This window comes from Nelumbo nucifera, chromosome 5, assembly GCF_055504915.1.
Source record: "Nelumbo nucifera cultivar China Antique chromosome 5, China Antique-T2T, whole genome shotgun sequence".
Taxonomy (NCBI): Eukaryota; Viridiplantae; Streptophyta; class Magnoliopsida; order Proteales; family Nelumbonaceae; genus Nelumbo; species Nelumbo nucifera.
In genome coordinates, this window is record NC_142653.1 from 23,655,596 (window position 1) to 23,673,784 (window position 18,189).

General features: G+C 36.6%; 1 protein-coding gene across 3 annotated transcripts in view; it reads right to left on the reverse strand.

The window, feature by feature from the left end:
• LOC104595825 (vacuolar protein sorting-associated protein, putative (DUF1162)) overlaps positions 1-18,189 on the reverse strand; it is a 90,672-nt gene that overhangs the window by 42,233 nt on the left and 30,250 nt on the right. For all 3 annotated transcript variants that reach the window (XM_010256733.3, XM_019197488.2, XM_019197490.2), the window contains exons 8-13: positions 17,308-17,434; positions 10,689-10,813; positions 8,466-9,130; positions 8,233-8,350; positions 8,024-8,140; positions 3,630-3,724 (exon numbers count right to left, since the gene is read on the reverse strand). In XM_010256733.3, the coding sequence (XP_010255035.1) occupies positions 3,630-3,724; positions 8,024-8,140; positions 8,233-8,350; positions 8,466-9,130; positions 10,689-10,813; positions 17,308-17,434 (1,247 nt within the window). The remainder of the gene's footprint in view (positions 1-3,629; positions 3,725-8,023; positions 8,141-8,232; positions 8,351-8,465; positions 9,131-10,688; positions 10,814-17,307; positions 17,435-18,189) is intronic.

An 18,189-nucleotide genomic window follows, 5' to 3' on the forward strand; every position in this document is an offset into this window, starting at 1 on the left:
AAGTATTTTTATTAACAATGAAAATGAAATGCAAAATTTTAATCCACTAGTACACCGAGCTTTGATTACTTATTTTTTAATGGGTTCTGACAAGGATATTGAGATTATTATTGTTATCTGAAATGCCACATGCAACACATGTGCATATTTACTAGTCTATCAAAGGGAGGTAAAATCACATTGCTGAAAAGTGTTTCGTCATCAATTCAAAAATTCCAACTTATTTTCTGTGGAGGGGGTGGGAGGAGGAAGAGAAGAATCATTAATTGGAAAAAAAGTATGCTTAGCAAAACAAAGGGTGTTGGGGGTTGGGTTGGGCATCAGAAAGATCAAGTTAGTGAACCTGGCCCTTTTTGGCAAATGATTCTGAAGGTTCAACACTTAAAAGTAGAAGTTTGTGGAGGACGGTTATCGAAGCAAAATAAGGGCTGAGGAATCTAGGCTGGGACCCTGAGGAAGCTAATGGACCCCTTGGCTGCTCTAATTGGAAAATATTTGAGAAAAGTTATGTTGAGTTTTCAAAAGACATTAAGTATAAAGTGAGAGGTAGGAAAAAGGTGAGGTTTTGGACAGATGTTTGGTGTGGAAACAGTCTTTTATTGGAAGAGTTCCCAACCTTGTACAATATTGCTAGCAATAAGGATGCTTTGGTGGCAGATTGTATGGATATTACCAATTGTCAGGTGGTTTGGTGTCCAGCCATGAGAAGGAATTAAATGATTGGGAGACTGACAATTGGGTGGAGTTGCTCAAAGACATTGAACAAGGTACACCCCAACATAGCTTGTTTGGATACTAGAGTCTAGAGGTGGGAGAGCCCAGGGTTGTGCTCCATCAGATCTTTCCTTGAGAAGATTTATCAGAACACTGATTCTGGTTTTCCTAGCAGGAAGATAATGGGTGCCTCACATTCCTTCCAAGGCTGCCCTTTCAGTGTGGACTGCAGTCTTAAATAAATGTCTCACTTGAGACAGCCTCACCACGAGGGGGATGCAGATTGACTCAGTTCTTTGTGTAATTTGTTGCATGGAAGTTGAGACTGCAGATCACTTTTTGTGTTCATTGTCAGATGGCATGGTCATGTTAAGGTTTCAAAAGCTGTTTAGGTAGTCATATGTATCCCAGACAGGTTGGGAGTTCTATTTCTATGCTGGAATAAAATTAGTTTATCAAAAATAAAAAGAAAAAGAAATGGAAATGGAAAATGGTGTGGAGTTGTATTCCTGCATCTATCTATCCTATGGAATATTTACAAAGAAAGGAACTCTCACATTTTCAGGAATGTGGCTTACAGCAATAAGGAGTTGTTGGCCAGGATAACTGGATCGGTAATATCATGGTGCCTAGTCCACAAAGAATTTTTTTGGTGTGGTCCACAACTCTATGTTGGATTTTTTACAAGTAAAAAGAATTTTTTATTAATGAAAAGGAAAAAACAATCTCAACAGGTATCAAGGTAACACCAAGAAACTATAACAACTCAAAACAAGTAATCAGAATTACAAGCTTGTAACCCAAGCACATCCCAAAATCCATCCCCCAAATCTGTTCTGCTAACTTGTGCAAATTCAGGAAGGATTAGCACCCAATCGACACTGTCTTGCCACTCCATTTTGGATGTTGAACAGATGTATAAATATACATAGATAGATACAGTCGTAATTCCCCTTGTATGGAATCTTTCTGTACTCAGGTTTTACTTTTAATGAATATACATTACCTTTTCTAAAAAAGTCAAGATAAGACCCCTCAACTATCCTTCCATTTATCTTTCTTTCTTTGTGCTTATTTTCTGTTTCACTCAGTTCATTTACTTAGTTTTGTTCTCTTAACCTTGAAACCTATTCCTAATTCCAATCACCACTCTCTTTCATTCACTAATCACTCACATCCTTTATCATCTATCTACTTGAAAAAACCTACCCTTTATAGCCTCTTTGAATTCTTTTCTCAATCTTAGTCTTTGATGTGAACAGCCTCCCTTCAAGTGGTTGTCCAACAGAAAAAGCATACTATGTATTTTGCTCAAGGAATTGAGATTAGGCTTGTAAAATATGTATTACCATTTTCTGATTGGTAACCAGAAACATTATTAATATGTGAAAAAGAATGTCTTACAGTACGTGTGCAAGTAAGAACTAATGGATTTACTGATCTTCAGAAAACCACATAAAAAGCATAATCAGTACAAAGCTGATGATAATTGCAATCACAATCTGGAAAAAGCAAACCAACAGACAGTATTTACTGTCATATACATGTCATATTAATAGCTAGATTATTTCATCAGATTAACTTCGGAACTTCAATGTCAAGAAATTTCTTTTCAATACTATTTCATACCCATTAAAATGGTTATGTAATACTAGAATACTATCCTAAGGTGTTCCTTCAGGACACCATCATCATCATCTAAGCCTTGTCCCAATTATAAGGCATTGGCTACATGAATCCTGTTTCGCCATTCCATTCTGTTCTAAGGTGTTCCTTCAGGACAATGATTAAAATTTTGTAATGTCTATATTTCCTCAATTCACTATTTGGTTTCATTTACATGGTTCATATTTAATCAATTATTTATGAATTCAAGAGAGTCATGCCTAATTTAGCTATGCAATTGGAAAGTTTCTTAGTTCTTGAATCTTTGGGATACTGTTGTTCTTTTCTTTTCTTTTTTCTTTTTTTTTCCTTTTTTTCTTGGCTGTGAAGTCACTATTCTCATTATTCTTTTTTTTATCAGAAGTTGATGAAAAAAATATAATACCAAGGAGAAAATGGAAAGCACCAATATTTGACAACTCCAACAGAAGAAACTTTTAGAAGAAAAGGTTGAAGGAAAAGATCATGCTACATATGGTTAGACACTGAAGAAGATCAACAAATTAGAGATCCATAAATTAGAGTGGATGAGGGTAGGTTAGAATGCTTGGAACATGTTTGAACTCAAGGCAGAGAGAGGCAGGGGCATTAGGAAGCTTGAAAGATAAATTTTGCAAGGTACAAGTGGAAGAGAGAGGAGTGGGACTTGGGAGGAATATGTGAAATGCCTGTATGTCATTTGATTTTTGGAAGAGGGCAATTATGAAGGGTTTGTTTTATTTTCTGCATTGCTAGATTAGATTGGAATTCTGGGTTTTCTCTGTGTGAAGGTTGCTATTTTGAGACAGTTTGTGCCTTTTCTTATGCAGGACTCCTTGTATAGCAGCTGGTATAGATATTTGTGCTTTGCCTTGTTTTATAGTCATCTTTTCCTTTTTTTTCTGGGTAGGCAGAGGGAGGTAGGAATCTTTTATTAAAGGGCACAATTTAGGCCAACTTAGTCAGGGTGCTTGGTATTTTTGTGGTCTTATGAGTTATGAATACTGCTGTGCTACAGTGTAGAGGCAAGATGTTTTTTGCCATTTTCTCTTTTGTTATAATTGCTGCTATTGTTATTTCCTTTGCCAATAGATGTCTTTTTACTTTCCAAGCATGAAGGGCATCCTTCTGCCGTTATCTTTCTTTTCTTTCTTTTGTCTTATTATATAATTCCTTATTAATCAAAAAGAGAAGCTAAGAATTTGTATAGGAAAATATTGTAAGCATATTGAGAGAGAGAGAGAGAGAGAGTGAGTGGGAGAGAGAGAGACCTTAAGAAAATTGAAGTGGAATGCTTTCCAGCTACTGTAATATACTGATTATCATAAAAGTGACAAAGTAGGTTAAGGCATGACTGGTTTTCCACCTGCCATCATAGAAACTATAAATCATGTCTCAAAGAAAATCAGGCTCAAGTTCAAAGTGGATTTTTGTGCATTGAGATTGAAGGAAGAGAGCAGTAAAAATGAGAGAAATGACTCCCTAACTAAATACACAAAGCCAACTTTTTTTTTTATCAATAACCGCATAATTCATTAAAAAAGGCCAACTTCTATAGAATCAAACCAGTACTGGCATAAAATAAAAGTAATAACAAGCAAGAAGAAGACATGTAGATTACCAACCAAAAGGCCCAAGATTAAAAAAGAAAAAGAAATGAAAAACAAAATATAAAAAGTGAGCTAGCCCCTAACCCCCTTGAGCTGGAGTCTAGGTACCAATCATGTCATGGTCTACAAGGGAGTGTCAATTCAAGGTATGCGTTCCTGCAGAGCTGCCAAAACATCCCATTTAAGAGGGGCCTAAAATATCTACCACCAAAAGTTACATGATTTAAACAAAATATTGTAGATTTTCCACTTATACATCTCAAATTTTGAGAGGCTCAGTTTGGGTAAAGTGCAAATACAAATATGTACACTACAAATACAAGGTTTAGATAAACCATATACAAGCTTTTGCACTGTACATATTTGTATTTGCACTATTCCCAAACTGAGCCTTAATAATTACCTTAAAACTTGAAAATTCCAATACAAACTTGTTAACTTTTTGTGAGAATGAAAAATGATTTGACTGAAGTCACATTAATTACAGTATTTTAGGACAAGAAACAGTATGGTAATAAATATTTCCTCTCTTCCCGTAGATGTAGGTTCCAAGATAAACCACATTAAATTTTTGTGTTCTTCACTCTCTTCTACATATTATTTTTTGTTATATCATATTTCTATTTCTTGCATAAAGGTTGACATGGTATCAAAACAATGGGTAAAGAAGTTTGATTATCAAGAGTTCTCGCATGTTTTGAAGTTGTATTCTGGTGTTGTAAAAGAGAATTTTTGATCTATTCTGTAGTGCCAATCTGATTCAATTTGATATTAGATTTTCAATGGCCAATTATCCTTTCTCCTTGGGTTATCACCAATGCCAATCAAGGATTAAAGTATTGGTATCGAGTAACGTATCGGACCACTTGGATACGGATACGGATATGGATACGGATATGCTTTGGAAACACATGGATACGGATGAAAAAACATGGAGACGCTTGGATACATTAGGAAATGCATATAAATTCCATAAATATATTAATAACATTACATTTAAGGTTAAAATAGTCAAAAGTAATGTATAAATGCATAGGAAATGTATATTCTAAAATTCTAATGGTATTTGTGAATAAATATATTACAATTAATATAGCAGGATGCATAGAAATCATACAATTTTTATTGATAATGTATCAATCTAGAGTCCTAAAACATATTATATAAATTTTCACAAATTAATACATGTACAAAGCTATTATATATTTTCAATTGAAGTTCAAGTCATGTCACAAAACACATGCAACTATTATATGTAATTATTATATCAATTATTTCTTATTTTTATATTTTTACATTTTAACATTAACAAAATAATCAACTAAAAATTAATTCTCAAACGTTTGGTAGATAATATTTTTATTTTTGTAAACAATAAAACTGTTACTATAAAGTGTAATTAAAATACCAACTAATAATTTATAAAAATATATAATCTTAACTTAAACTATCTCAAAGATACTAAAATTTCTAAGATACATATTGTATGCAAATTCATAATTTTTAATTACTAAAATTATTATATTAATATTAATATTTTTATTTTTATTTTTATTTTTATAATTTAATGAAATAAATTATCATTATTTTTATTTAATGCAAATTAAAATATTAATTAATAATTTATAAAAATTTTAAGATACATTTCAAATTCAAATTTATAAATTTTAAGTACTAAAATTATTATTCTATTATTAATATTTTTATTTGTATAAATTTTTGAGATTAAAAACCTTTTTGATATGAGTGTGGATTTGAGAAATTATTTACTCCATTAGTTTAAAAATATTAATTTGAATAATATTATTTCATCTTTACTTGGAATTGTTGAACATAAATATATGTTATTTGTTAGGACTACATGTAGGCATTAAATAAAGAATTATTTTATTTCACTTACTAACCAAAGCTAACAGTTGTCTTAATGGCATACGGATGTGTTCAAGTTTGATGCGTAGGGTGATTTGGGTTCAAACCGCGTCAGCCACAGTTATTTTAAATTAGACGCGCGAAAGTGTGAAAACACGAATCACCCGTGTATTGGTCCGTATCGGCGTGTATCAACCAATACAATACAATACGGTCTGATATGGATGTGTATCGCTCCGATACGGACGATTCAGAGGATACGTACCTATTTGTAGCATTTCCCGTATCTCCTATGACCGATACCGATACGATACGCCCCATATCGAGCGTAAGGTGTCGATATTTAAATCCTTGGTGCCAATCTGTATGATGATTAAATTCCAGTCAGTTTTAAAATAGTGTTCTTTGATTGGATTGAATTTTCCCCTTTTTAGGAATAATTGGATTTTCCCTTGGCCAATTATGATATGGTGATCTGAGATTTGTTTTGTTTTTATATCAAAGGAGCTACAAAGGGAAGGACCGTAGCACTTATATCCTTTTTTGGTTTGAAAGTACCCCAAAAAGACATTTAAGAGCACGAGCATCCAACTTATCCAACTCCGGACCCAAACAGTGAACAAAACAAACACAACCAAAGACATGTAGAGGCAAAGGGAACAGAGATTGAGAAGGAAAGACAATAGAGAAGTGAGAGGTGCCACTTAACACATGGGGAAATGTTGATTCCAGTAAAATTTCGTGTCGCTACCCATGGAAATGGAAATATGTCATGGAAATATTAGGGAAATTAGGGACATTTTCCCCTAAATCAAATAAAGTTCTCTTTTGCTGATCAAAAAAAAAATTAGGGACATTTTAAACCATGCTGATAACATTGAAATCACCCCCTAAACACCAAGAATCTTCCCATAATCCCTTACAACAACTCCTCCCAAAACAAAGCCCTATCTCTATACAAATTAGGGCCATAAACATTCGTCAAAACTCATTCTCTTCCATCCGATACTCTTTTTATTTTTAGGGAGACTGAAAATTGGCCTATGAACTCCTCTAGATAATCCATTTCTTCATTCCTCCAGATGACAAGAATCCTTCTAAGGCCCCCAATGAAGGTTAAAAGAACCAGCTAAGACCCCTAACTCCCTAGATACTCCTAATCCATTTTCTAACAATTTGGTCTCTTGGATCATTACCAGGTCTAGTTTTTTTTTTCTAAAAACATCCATGGTCATTCTCTTTTTTTCACTTCCTAATCCTCTTGCCTTCCAACTTATTATTTTCATTTCAGTAGCTTAAGAGTCCCTGAATTGATATCACCAAAATCACTTCCCTTTCCTTCTTTCCTTCTTTCTGTTTTCCTCCTCATAATTTATTCCCCATTTTAGTTTCTCAGTCTCACTCTTTTTTCTTTTCTTCGGTTTACCATTTTCCTCAGGTACAACTTTTGTTGCCCCAACCTTCCTTTCCTCTACCTTTTTGTCTGCTTCCCCTTCTTTCCTTTCTTGGTCTAAATTCAGCTCTCCTTTCTTAATTTCACCCAGGTATAGCTTAGGTTCCTAAACTTGGGTAGCAAGGTGATCTAACCCAGAACCCAAAGACTCTTTCTCTACCTCTAGGGCTGCTAGGCTCTATAGGATTAGGTTCAGAATTCTTCCCCTTTCTTCTTCTACACTGCTGTCCCGGAGATTCCCAACCCCTAATTCATTGGCACTTGGAATATAAGCATTATGGGAAGGCAAGGCTCCAGGTGGTCCTACAAGAACATAGGGAACATCATTAAGGGTAGAGGGGGAAGGGACAGGGTTAGAGACTCCCTGTCCAATAGGGTGGGGAAAAGCTTGTGAAGAATTGAGGACACAAAAGAAGGAGATGCAAGAGAAAACACCCTTTGGACAAGGAAACCATATTCTCCTGTCATGCTTAGAGGCATCTAACACCACCTTCTCAAGATTTTGCAATGATTCAACAACAGCTTGAAGTTCATTTTCCCTTAGACCTCTTCTAAAACCCTAGTCCCATTCTATCCCTTCAAAGGAAGGAGACAAAAAGGAAAAAACATGAAATTAGTTCATGAACCATTAATTGATCAAAATAAACATGTATGTACTGTGTCTTGACTGATAGAAATTTTCTATTTTCACTTCGTATCAACAAGTAGAAAGTAAAGCAAGCTAAAGGAGAACCTTGCAGAAATTGGCAAAGATAACTGAGCTTCTCACTGCATATGGGCCAGCCAAATTCAATTTTCCTACAACAAATAGAAATATGTCCAGTGCACGCTCAGTCAGAGATATATCCATCTGCCAATATGCAACATGATGAACTGTTAGAACTGTATAAAGCACTATTCAAATATATAAATAAAAATAATTTCACAAATCAAGATTCTAACCTGTTTCATTCTAAAATAAAAATGAGCAGGCACTCCTTGAGAGACACTTTCTGAACCCTGAGATGCAAATCTAGAGCGGTAGAAAAGAAACATATTAACAGGGTGAACAACTTCCCTCCTGCAAGTCAAAAAGAAAATGTTTAAGCAGGGAATTCCTCTTGTACAGTTGTACCTCTGCTAAGATTATAAGAAACAGGAGGTTACGACCAATTCAGTTCTCCTTGAATACTCACCATGAGTTTCTTTGGGAATCAAAGTGATAAATAATTGCAGTACATGTACATATAAGTCTGGCTTTAGAAGGTAAAACTTGTATAACAAGTTGAATGTTATCAACACACGCCTGGAGGAGTGGGAAATTATCATTTGCATCTGGAAGTTCATGAACAATGGTGAGAATAATCTTGTTGAAAGTAACATTTATATGTGGGAGATTGATAGCCTGCTCAGAAGTTTGCTCTCTGTCTACAAGTGAACCCTGCTGAGTATCAGTTTCATGAATCTCTGTGGAGTGTTTATCTAACCTGAAAACATTGTTTACTGGCAAAAAATCATTGAACACTTTCACCTTGAATGGATTCCCAGGCTTCCTAACAAATTCTGGAACCCCATCAACAAAAGCAACAGCGGAATCACACTTATTCACAAGGTAAAAAATGTTTTTAGTATAGTTATTGTAAGGTTCCAGGTCATTAGCACTGTCATAACTCTCAGGCTTGTAAGCGAGTAGCCTCCAAAGTGCCCACCCACTATCTTTAGTGCTAGAAATGTCAACAAAACCTGATCCTGGGCGATAGTTCAAACGCAGTGGCTCCCCAGAATCGCTTTTAGCATACAATGATGTCAAGGAAAACCATGCCACCGGCAACCTCCACATACTTTGTTTGTGGTACTTGACCTGAACATAAGCTTGTTTTAAAAAGTCATGGTCAAGGAAGCTTCACAAAACATATGAAAATCCATAAATTTAAATAGGAATACAAGATTTTTGTGATGTATCCCAACATGAATCTTATTTAGAAATGTATTTTTAGAATTATTGTAACACATGTTTACCTTTTAAAAGCAAGATACCACATGTAATTTGTAAGTTCAATCATATTAGTCAAAAAAATTACTTAAAAATTCAAACCAATCAACTCCCTTGAACTTGCTAATATATGGTTCTCAAGACCAATAATACAGGTGCTCTTTCGGTAATCCACACCCTTCATGAATTGGAGGTGTTCATCCAAGAGGTAAAGATTCTTCAGGCATATTCTGGATCAGTGAGGTGGGGCAAGTTCATTTAAGCAGAAGCTTATACCCCTTCTGAAAGGTTCCTCATCTTCCCCATCTACTCAAGGTAGAGATAGATTGGGATTTTTAAGTGGTGGTGAGTTGGAAAAGAGAAGGAGCTGATGATCCTGAGGTTTATCAGCATCATATTAGAGTATCTTGTTCTACTGGATTAGGACTTGGGATATATGCTAATTATCTAGCTGACTCTTTGGCTAGAAGTGGTCACAAGGAATATTGGTTAGAGATTGTTTATCATATCAGGGAGATGGCCATCCTAGGTGCATGGGGAAGCTGTAATATGACAGCCTATGATTTCCAGGTATTTCTGTATTCCATTATTGCACCTCTCTTATTTTGATTGTGATTGTATAAAATTTGTTGATCTTATTACTGATCAAAAAAATGATTGGGGGGGTTGTAAATTTGACAAAGATATGGAACACATAAAGAAAAAGAAATCAAGTATTGAATTACAGTACGAAATCCAGAATTCACACACTTGTATTCCTGGATTCTTAGAACATTATTAAGGTGCACAATCACCTTGTAATTTATGTTTTGTAAGAAACTAGTTGTTTTCCTTCTTAAAGTGAAGCCTCTGGAACTTCTCTTTTTTAATCTCATGTTTCTTCTTATTATTAAGAAAAGGGGTGCACAAGGTATAAGAAAGTTGGCTGTTTTCCTTCGAACTTCCAATTCAGTCAGTATCTTCCAAAAATTACCCCACTCACATTCAGTCCATACACTGCTAAGTGCCAACAGCACCCACCTAAATTGATTGCACATATCTGAACGCAACAAACAAAGAACATCATGGTTAACAGCGTCATTATATTATTGCAGGAGAGAGAGCACTAAATTCTTGTAGCCTCAAGATTAATTCATAGTAAGGAGTAGTTGTCTTTTATTGCTCCTTTAGAGTTGTCCTTCACCAGTAAGAAGGGGAATCCTGATAGTTATAAAGGGAAACTTTTACAACTAGATTTGGAGAATTGTTGTTGAATGAAATCAAGATTTTCCATGAAACGGAAACATAATACCAAAACCTTATGTTCAATTTAACAAACCAGATTTACCCGAGAGATACATTTCATCAGAGTTAAATTCATATTTCATGAAGAGAGAGAGAGAGAGAGAGATTCATTCAAATGAAATGTAAAGCAATAGACTCCTACCCTGAAAAGAGCCCTTTCTCCAACAAGAGAATGGTGGAGCACACCAACTAAGCAGTATTTGTTTTCTGTTGCTTCAACAGCAAAATACATGTGCTGATCAATGTCTTGGATTGCAACAATAGATCCTGAGAAAATGATGAGCTTTATTTAGTTTTAGGTTCCTGAATGTACAACAATAACACCAATAGTACAAACAAAAAAATGACATAATCATCAAACAAGAGCGTCCTCCGTAAGGATGTATGCATATGTTTACTGTAATTTGTAAGTAGCTTTGGGGCTGCCTTTTTTTCGTGAGATAGATAACTTTTTAAAATTTTATTAATGTAGAAAAATAGTAGATTACAAAGTTGATCAGCCTCGCTTTGCCAAGCCATTTGCTAAACCATTTGCAGACCAAGGGGTTTGTTGAAGATTAATTAGTTTTATGATGTTTTTCTGAGTAGATGTTTTATGTTAGTTGTTAGATAGGAGGTGGGGACCACAGTAGTTATGTGAGTCCAAATTTTATTATGTTTTTGAGTGTTATGTATAATGTTTTATGTTTTGCCGCCCTATAAGGGCATAGTTGTCTCTATACTGTTCTATTATTTTAGTATAAATAATAAGTAAAGGGGGCGGCCAGATTATTGCTCTCTTTTCTTTCCAACTTCTCTTCTCTTCTTCTCTTTTTCTCGTCTTCTCCTTCTCTCTTCAAGAAACTACTTTTCTTTTATATTTTTTAATTCAGCAGATTTCTACTTGGTATCAGAGCATCGGCTAGGGTTTCTTGAAGCATTCTCATGCAGCCCTAGATCAGCAGACTGCATGAAGTAGTAAAGGGCTGATCGATCTGCTATAGATTGCCCAGTTCATGGAGTTTTTGGTGGGATCTAGTCATCAGGAAGGTGATCTACTGTTCGGCATCAAAATCAGGAAGAACTGGAGTACGGGGAAGAGTCCCAGAAAAGTTGGGACTCTTTTTTTTTTATCTGATCTTGGGTGACCAGGTATTGTTAGTTTCTTTTGATTTTCTGAAGAGGGCAGTTTGGTTTCTAGAATTTTCTAGGCGTCCTGGAGTGATTGATTCACTTCTCTCTGTTGTGTAGTGTGGGGATGAGAGAGATTTCCCTCCAACTAGGGTTTTCTTCTTCCGAAAGGGTTGGTTTCTGTGTGTGTGATATTAAATTATTTTTTGAACGTCTCCAATCTATTTTTTTCTTATTGTTGAACTAATTGAAGTAAAATGGAGAGTTGGAATACCGAGATGAAATTTACTGGTACCGTGGGACTGGGTGTTGGAGGTAGTAGTGATATTTTTGGGTCTGGGATCATTACTATAGTAAAACTTGATGGTACAAACTATTAGAGTGGGCATAATCAGCTAAGATGGCTATTGGTGCCCATGGAAAATTAGGATATCTCACTGGGGAGGAGAAGAAACCTGATATAGACTCTTCCCGATGGGTGCAGGAGAATTACATGGTAATGTCCTGGCTGTGCAATTCTATGTTACCTCATATTGCAAAAAAATTCCTATGGGCTAATACTGCTAAGGAGATTTGGGACGGAGTGACTAAAACCTACTCTCAGAAGCAAAATGAAGCCAGAGCCTATTAGTTAAGAAATCAGGTGATAAGTATGAAATAGGAAGAAAAACCTCTTGCTATGTATTTCTCCATGCTGAAAACCCTATGGCAGAAAATAGATCACTTAGAAACCGTGGTATGGGAAAGTGTAAATGATGCAGCAACTTATCATAGACTGGTAGAGAGGAATAGGGTTTTTGAGTTCCTGGCAGGGCTGAACCCTGAATTTGATATTGCTAGGCAGCATATTCTTTCTAGGGAGGGTGTGACACTCTCTCAGGCCTATGCCTTTCACTCTGGAGAGGAAAGTAGGAGGAATGTAATGCTGAGACAGCCTGGGATTGACCAGTCGGCTATGATTGGTACAACAAAACCTAAGCCGAATGGAGACAAGGGGAGTAGTGAGACTAGAATAGAAGGGAAGATAAGAAGGACTTGGTGTGTGATTATTACAAGAAGCCTAAGCATACCAGGGACACTTGTTGGAAGCTTCATCCAAATCTCATGCCTACTTGGATAATAAACAAGAATGGAAATGCAAATGTAGCCACTACGGGAGACTCTTTAGCCCCTCTCTCCCAAACTGATTGAGAATCCATTGCAATAGCAGCAGTGAGAACAGAATTGGAGAGTTTTGGACAGCTTATGAGTAAGAAAGATTCACCTAACTCTAGCCTTCCAGATGGACAGCAGAATTGAGGAGCCAACTACACCACTTCCTTTGCACATACAAGTAGTTCATATAAAACTGCAAATCTTGCATCCACTTCAGGTAAGGAGGGACCTCCTTGGATTATAGACATAGGAGCATCTGAGCATATGACTAGTGCCCCTACCATTTTCAGTTCCTATCAGTTGTGCTCTAGTAGAGGCAGAGTCTTTACAACAGATGGTTCACATATGCCCATTGCTGGGAAGGGGATAGTTAGAGTGACTAATGATATAACTTTGTCTTCTGTTTTACATGTCCCTAGACTTCATACCAACCTACTGTCTATTAGTTCTTTGACAAAAAATTTGAATTGTTCCGTGACCTTTCTTCCTGGTAATTGTGTTTTGCAGGATCTAGAGTCAAATAGGATGATTATGAGTGGTCGTGAGGTGAATGGAGTCTACCTTATGGATGAGATTCCAACACATCAGAGCCATCATGTTAGCGGCAACAGTAGTAGTGGATCAGAGTCAGTGAACCAGATTATGCTTTAACACAACCGTTTGGGACATCTTTCTTTTAGTTCTTTGAGATGTCTTTTCCCAAAGTTGTTTGAATTTGTTCAGTTATCTACTTTGGAGTGTGAGAGTTGTCAGTTAGGAAAGCATTGTAGACAGTCTTTTAAACTAAGTAATAAAAGGAGTACTTCTGCTTTTAATATTGTTCACATTGATGTATGGGGGCCATATCATATCCCTTCCATGGGAGGATTCCGTTACTTTCTCTTGTTTGTGGATGATAATACACAATATTCTTGGATATATTTGACGAGATCACATGATGAGGTTCCTAACTTGTTACGACAGTTCCACCAGATGATTCTTACACAATTTGGAGTGAGAACTAAGGCTTTTAGATCAGATAATGCTAGAGAGTACTTCAAGAAGGACCTGACCACGTATCTCTTAGAACATGGAGTTGCTGAGAGGAAAAACAGACACATTGTGGAGGTGGCAAGGAGTCTTATGGTGTGTGCTTCAGTTCCTGTGCAGTTCTGGGGAGATGCAATTCTTACAGCCGTGCATTTGATTAACAATGTTCATTCACGGACTTTGGGGTTTAAGGTGCCATTTAGCCTTCTTTTTCCAGATGGAGAGATATTTCATATACCTCTGAGGGTTTTTGGTTGTGTTTCTTTTGCTCACATTCTTAGCCCTCATCGCAAGAAATTGGATCCTAAGGCCAAAAATGTGTTTTTCTTGGGTATGCTCAGAACCAAAAGGGGTATTGCTGTTATGACCCAGTGTCGAGGAGCAAATTTGTCACTATGGATGTTACCTTCTTTGAATCCACATTCTTTTTCTCGAGTGGTTCTCCTCAGGGGGAGAGTTTTGGGGAGGAGAACTCACAATCTGTTCTTCTTCCTGTTTCTATGGTGCCTCCATCAGTTTAGCCAGCATCTACATCAATTCAACCAACACCTGCACCTCTAGTTTCATTACCTGAGCTACTACGAGCAACCTCACAGAAATATCAGTGCCCGCAGATGATGGTTGACTCCACACATCCTCAACCCACACCACTCTCTGTCAGTCCTTCTGAAACTCCTGATTCGGCAGATACAGTTCTAGGCATTCCTCTTGAGCCTGAGCCTGTTATGTTTTCTAATGATAATGTTTCTGTCCCTAACACCTTTGTTGCAGCTGATCCCACTGACCTTGATCTTCCCATTGCACTTCGTAAGGGGAAGAGAAAGTGTACAGCCCATTGCATTTCATATCATCTTTCCTACAGTGCCTTATCACCCTCCTACCGTGCTTTTCTTTCTTCCCTGGATTTTGTGTCTATACCCAAGAATGTTACTGAGGCTCTCTCCAAACTTGAGTAGAGAACAGCCATGCAAGATGAGATGGATGCTTTGATCAAAAACCAAACTTGGGAAATAGTTGATCTCCCCCCAAACAAGGAGACAGTCGGATGCAGATGGGTATTCACAATGAAGTATAAGGCTGATGGCAAGATAGAGAGGTACAAGGCAAGGTTGGTAGCAAAAGGGTATATTTAGGCCTATGGTGTTGATTATCTGGAAACCTTTGCACCAGTAGCTAAGATGAGTTCAGTCCGTATCCTTTTATCTCTAGTAGCCACCTATTCATGGCCCTTGTTCCAGCTTGAAGTCAAAAATGCTTTCCTTAATGATGATTTACAGGAGGAGGTATATATGGACATTCCAACAGGCTTTTATGAAAATGTTGGTAAAGGAAAGGTGTGTAGACTAAGAAAATCTTTGTATGGACTGAAACAGTCACCTAGGGTTTGGTTTGACAGGTTCAGAGGGGCACTCATCCGTTTTGGATACACACAGACGCTGTCTGATCACACCCTCTTTGTGAAGAGAAGAGATGCTCTGGTGTTAATTCTGATTGTGTATGTGGATGATATAGTGGTGACAAAAAATGATCTGGAGGAGATTGATGATCTCAAAAAATCATTGCAGCAAGAATTTGAGATCAAAGATCTTGATGAGCTCAAATACCTCTACAGGAGACTAGGAAGCTGGGGACCAAACCAGCAAACGCTCCTATTGATCCAAATCACAGAATTAATGGTGTGGAAGGTGAGTTGTTGGTAAAGGATGTGGAGAGATATCAAAGAATTTTGGGCCGACTGCTATATTTGTGTATGACACGACCAGATATTTCTTATGCTATCAGTGTTGTGAGTCAGTACATGCATGCACCTCGGGTTCAGCACTGGGAAGCTATTGAGAGAATACTTACATATCTGAAAAAGCACCCTTGCAGAGGCATTCTTTTCTCAAATCATGAGAATTTGAAGCTAGAATCCTATACAAATGCAGACTGGGCAGGATGCTTAGATGACAAGAGGTCTACATCAGGAGTGTGTACCTTTGTAGGTGGAAACTTGATCTCCTGGAAGAGTAAGAAGCAAGCAGTTGTGGCAAAGTCAAGTGCAGAGGCTGAGTATAGATCCATGGCTCATGGTGTCTCAGAACTTCTTTGGGTTAGATCTCTTTTGAGTGAGATTGGGGTGAAAGCAGAGGAACCTATGATGTTATACTATGACAATCAGTCTGCAATCAATATTGCCCACAATCCAATTCAACATGATAGGACAAAACACATTGAAGTTGATAAACACTTTATAAGAGAAAGGGTAACAACCGGAGAAGTTTGTTTGCCTTATTATGTCTTTTCAAAGTTGCAACTAGCTGATGTTCTCACTAAAGGGGTGGCAAAGAACAAGCTTGAGCATGATCTATGCAAGTTGGGAATGTGTGACATTTACTCCCAACTTGAGGGGGAGTGTTGAAGATTAATTAGTTTTATGATGTTTTTTTGAGTAGATGTTTTATGTTAGTTGTTAGATAGGAGGTGGGGACTACAATAGTTATGTGAGTCCAAATTTTATTATGTTTTTGAGTGTTATATATGCTGTTTTATGTTTTTCTGCCCTATAAGGGCATAATTGTCTTTGTATTGTTTTATTATTTTAGTATAAATAATAAGTGAAGGGGCGCCCAGATTATTGCTCTCTTTTTCTCCTTCTCTCTTCCTTCTCTTTTCAAAAAACTACTTTTCTTTTATATTTTTTAATTCAGCAAATTTCTACTGGGTTCACTAAACAATTGTTCCCAGTTCATACATAAGTTCTTTGACCTCTCTAAGAGTTAGTCTGTAGTTTTTGGGAGATTTGGGAATAAATGAATATGAGAACATTCCATAATAAGGAAAGAGTGGCAGAAGGTAACCCATATATGATTACCATCTTAGTGATCCACTTGATCCTGTTCTTAGGGATTTCCAAAGGAGTTGTGTCAAATTTGATCAGTAAAGATTGGTCAATGGCAACAATATTTTCATCCCAGAGTCCACAATGAATGACTCTGCTAGAGGATCCCATAAAGCTGAACTTTGACATATACTGTTTAAGAAGTTTAGAAAGTTTAGGAGTTGGGATAGAAATGTGGCAGTTATCCTGTCTTATTCCGGTGTTATTGGCAAGGGAAATTTGGTTAGAGCTTAGTTGTCATCTCTTGTTCAAGGTCCTAAAACGCCATTCTCTATTTAGCCTGTTAGATTAGCAATACAAAACCTTTGGCATCCATCTTGACTCATTTCACTAGTTCCAAGATCAGCTAATTAGACTGCTAATGATCTAAATGGAGAGGGGGGGAATCAAGGAGTTGATGGTTTTGGAATCTTTCATTACACAAGTTTTTGTTTTCTGTATGTTCTGCAGGAGGGCTATAATTCAGAGTTCTGGTCATCCTTCTCTTTGTCTTTTGCAATGAACCCCCAGCGTTTCTGCCTATTTTACAATTATACCTATGTGAATGCAATTCATAGTTACAGATCTATTTATAAACACAAGGTACCATCAGGAATTGCATCCCCAGAATCATTCTCCCATGCTTGGTTCCTGGAACATTGTCTTTGTTTCAGATTGCTATCAGTCTTAACATTGAAAACTTCACAGAAGGGTGTGACAATGAACAAGAGCATCTGAGGCAACCAAGAAGAAAAAAGATGAGCGCCACTAAGTAAGTCACACCTTAACTAACCAAATAGAAAATCAGGCAAATATTTACCATCTATAGATGGATATTGGTCAAAGAGCATAATCATAGAAATATTTAAAGAAAGAATTTTCTTGGTAACAATAAATTAACAGTGAAGCATAGAGATAATTTTGAAACTGGTTTTCTCATACTTGAATAAAAGAATCAGAAAAAGATGTGTTTTCTGATGTAATTCAGAAAGAAAAAGAAAAAAGTAAGAAGAAGAAAGAAGAGAAAGGGGTGCGGTTGAATAAAAAATAGCCGCCCCACTAAATCTTATATATATATGACTTTACAATAAGTGGAGTTACTCTAATACCCCTACTTAAAAAATAAAAGAAAAATAAACAAGGCCCAACTGGCCCAACTACCAAAACTGTAACATAAAGAAATAAATAGTAAAATAAAGTGTAGGGCTGGAACCACACACACACTAATAACCTATTAACTATCTCTATACTCCCCCTCAAGTTGGGAGTAGATATTTGTCATTCCCAACTTGTGTAAATCTGCCTCCAACTTGATTTTTGTGACTACTTTAGTAAAGAGATCAGCTAACTGCATGTCTCAGGCAATATAAGGAAGACACGCTTCTTGAGATGCAACTCGCTCTCGGATAAAATGGCTGCCCACCTCGATATGCTTAGTCCTGTCATGCTGTATTGGGTTGTGGGCAATATTAATTGCAGCTTGATTATC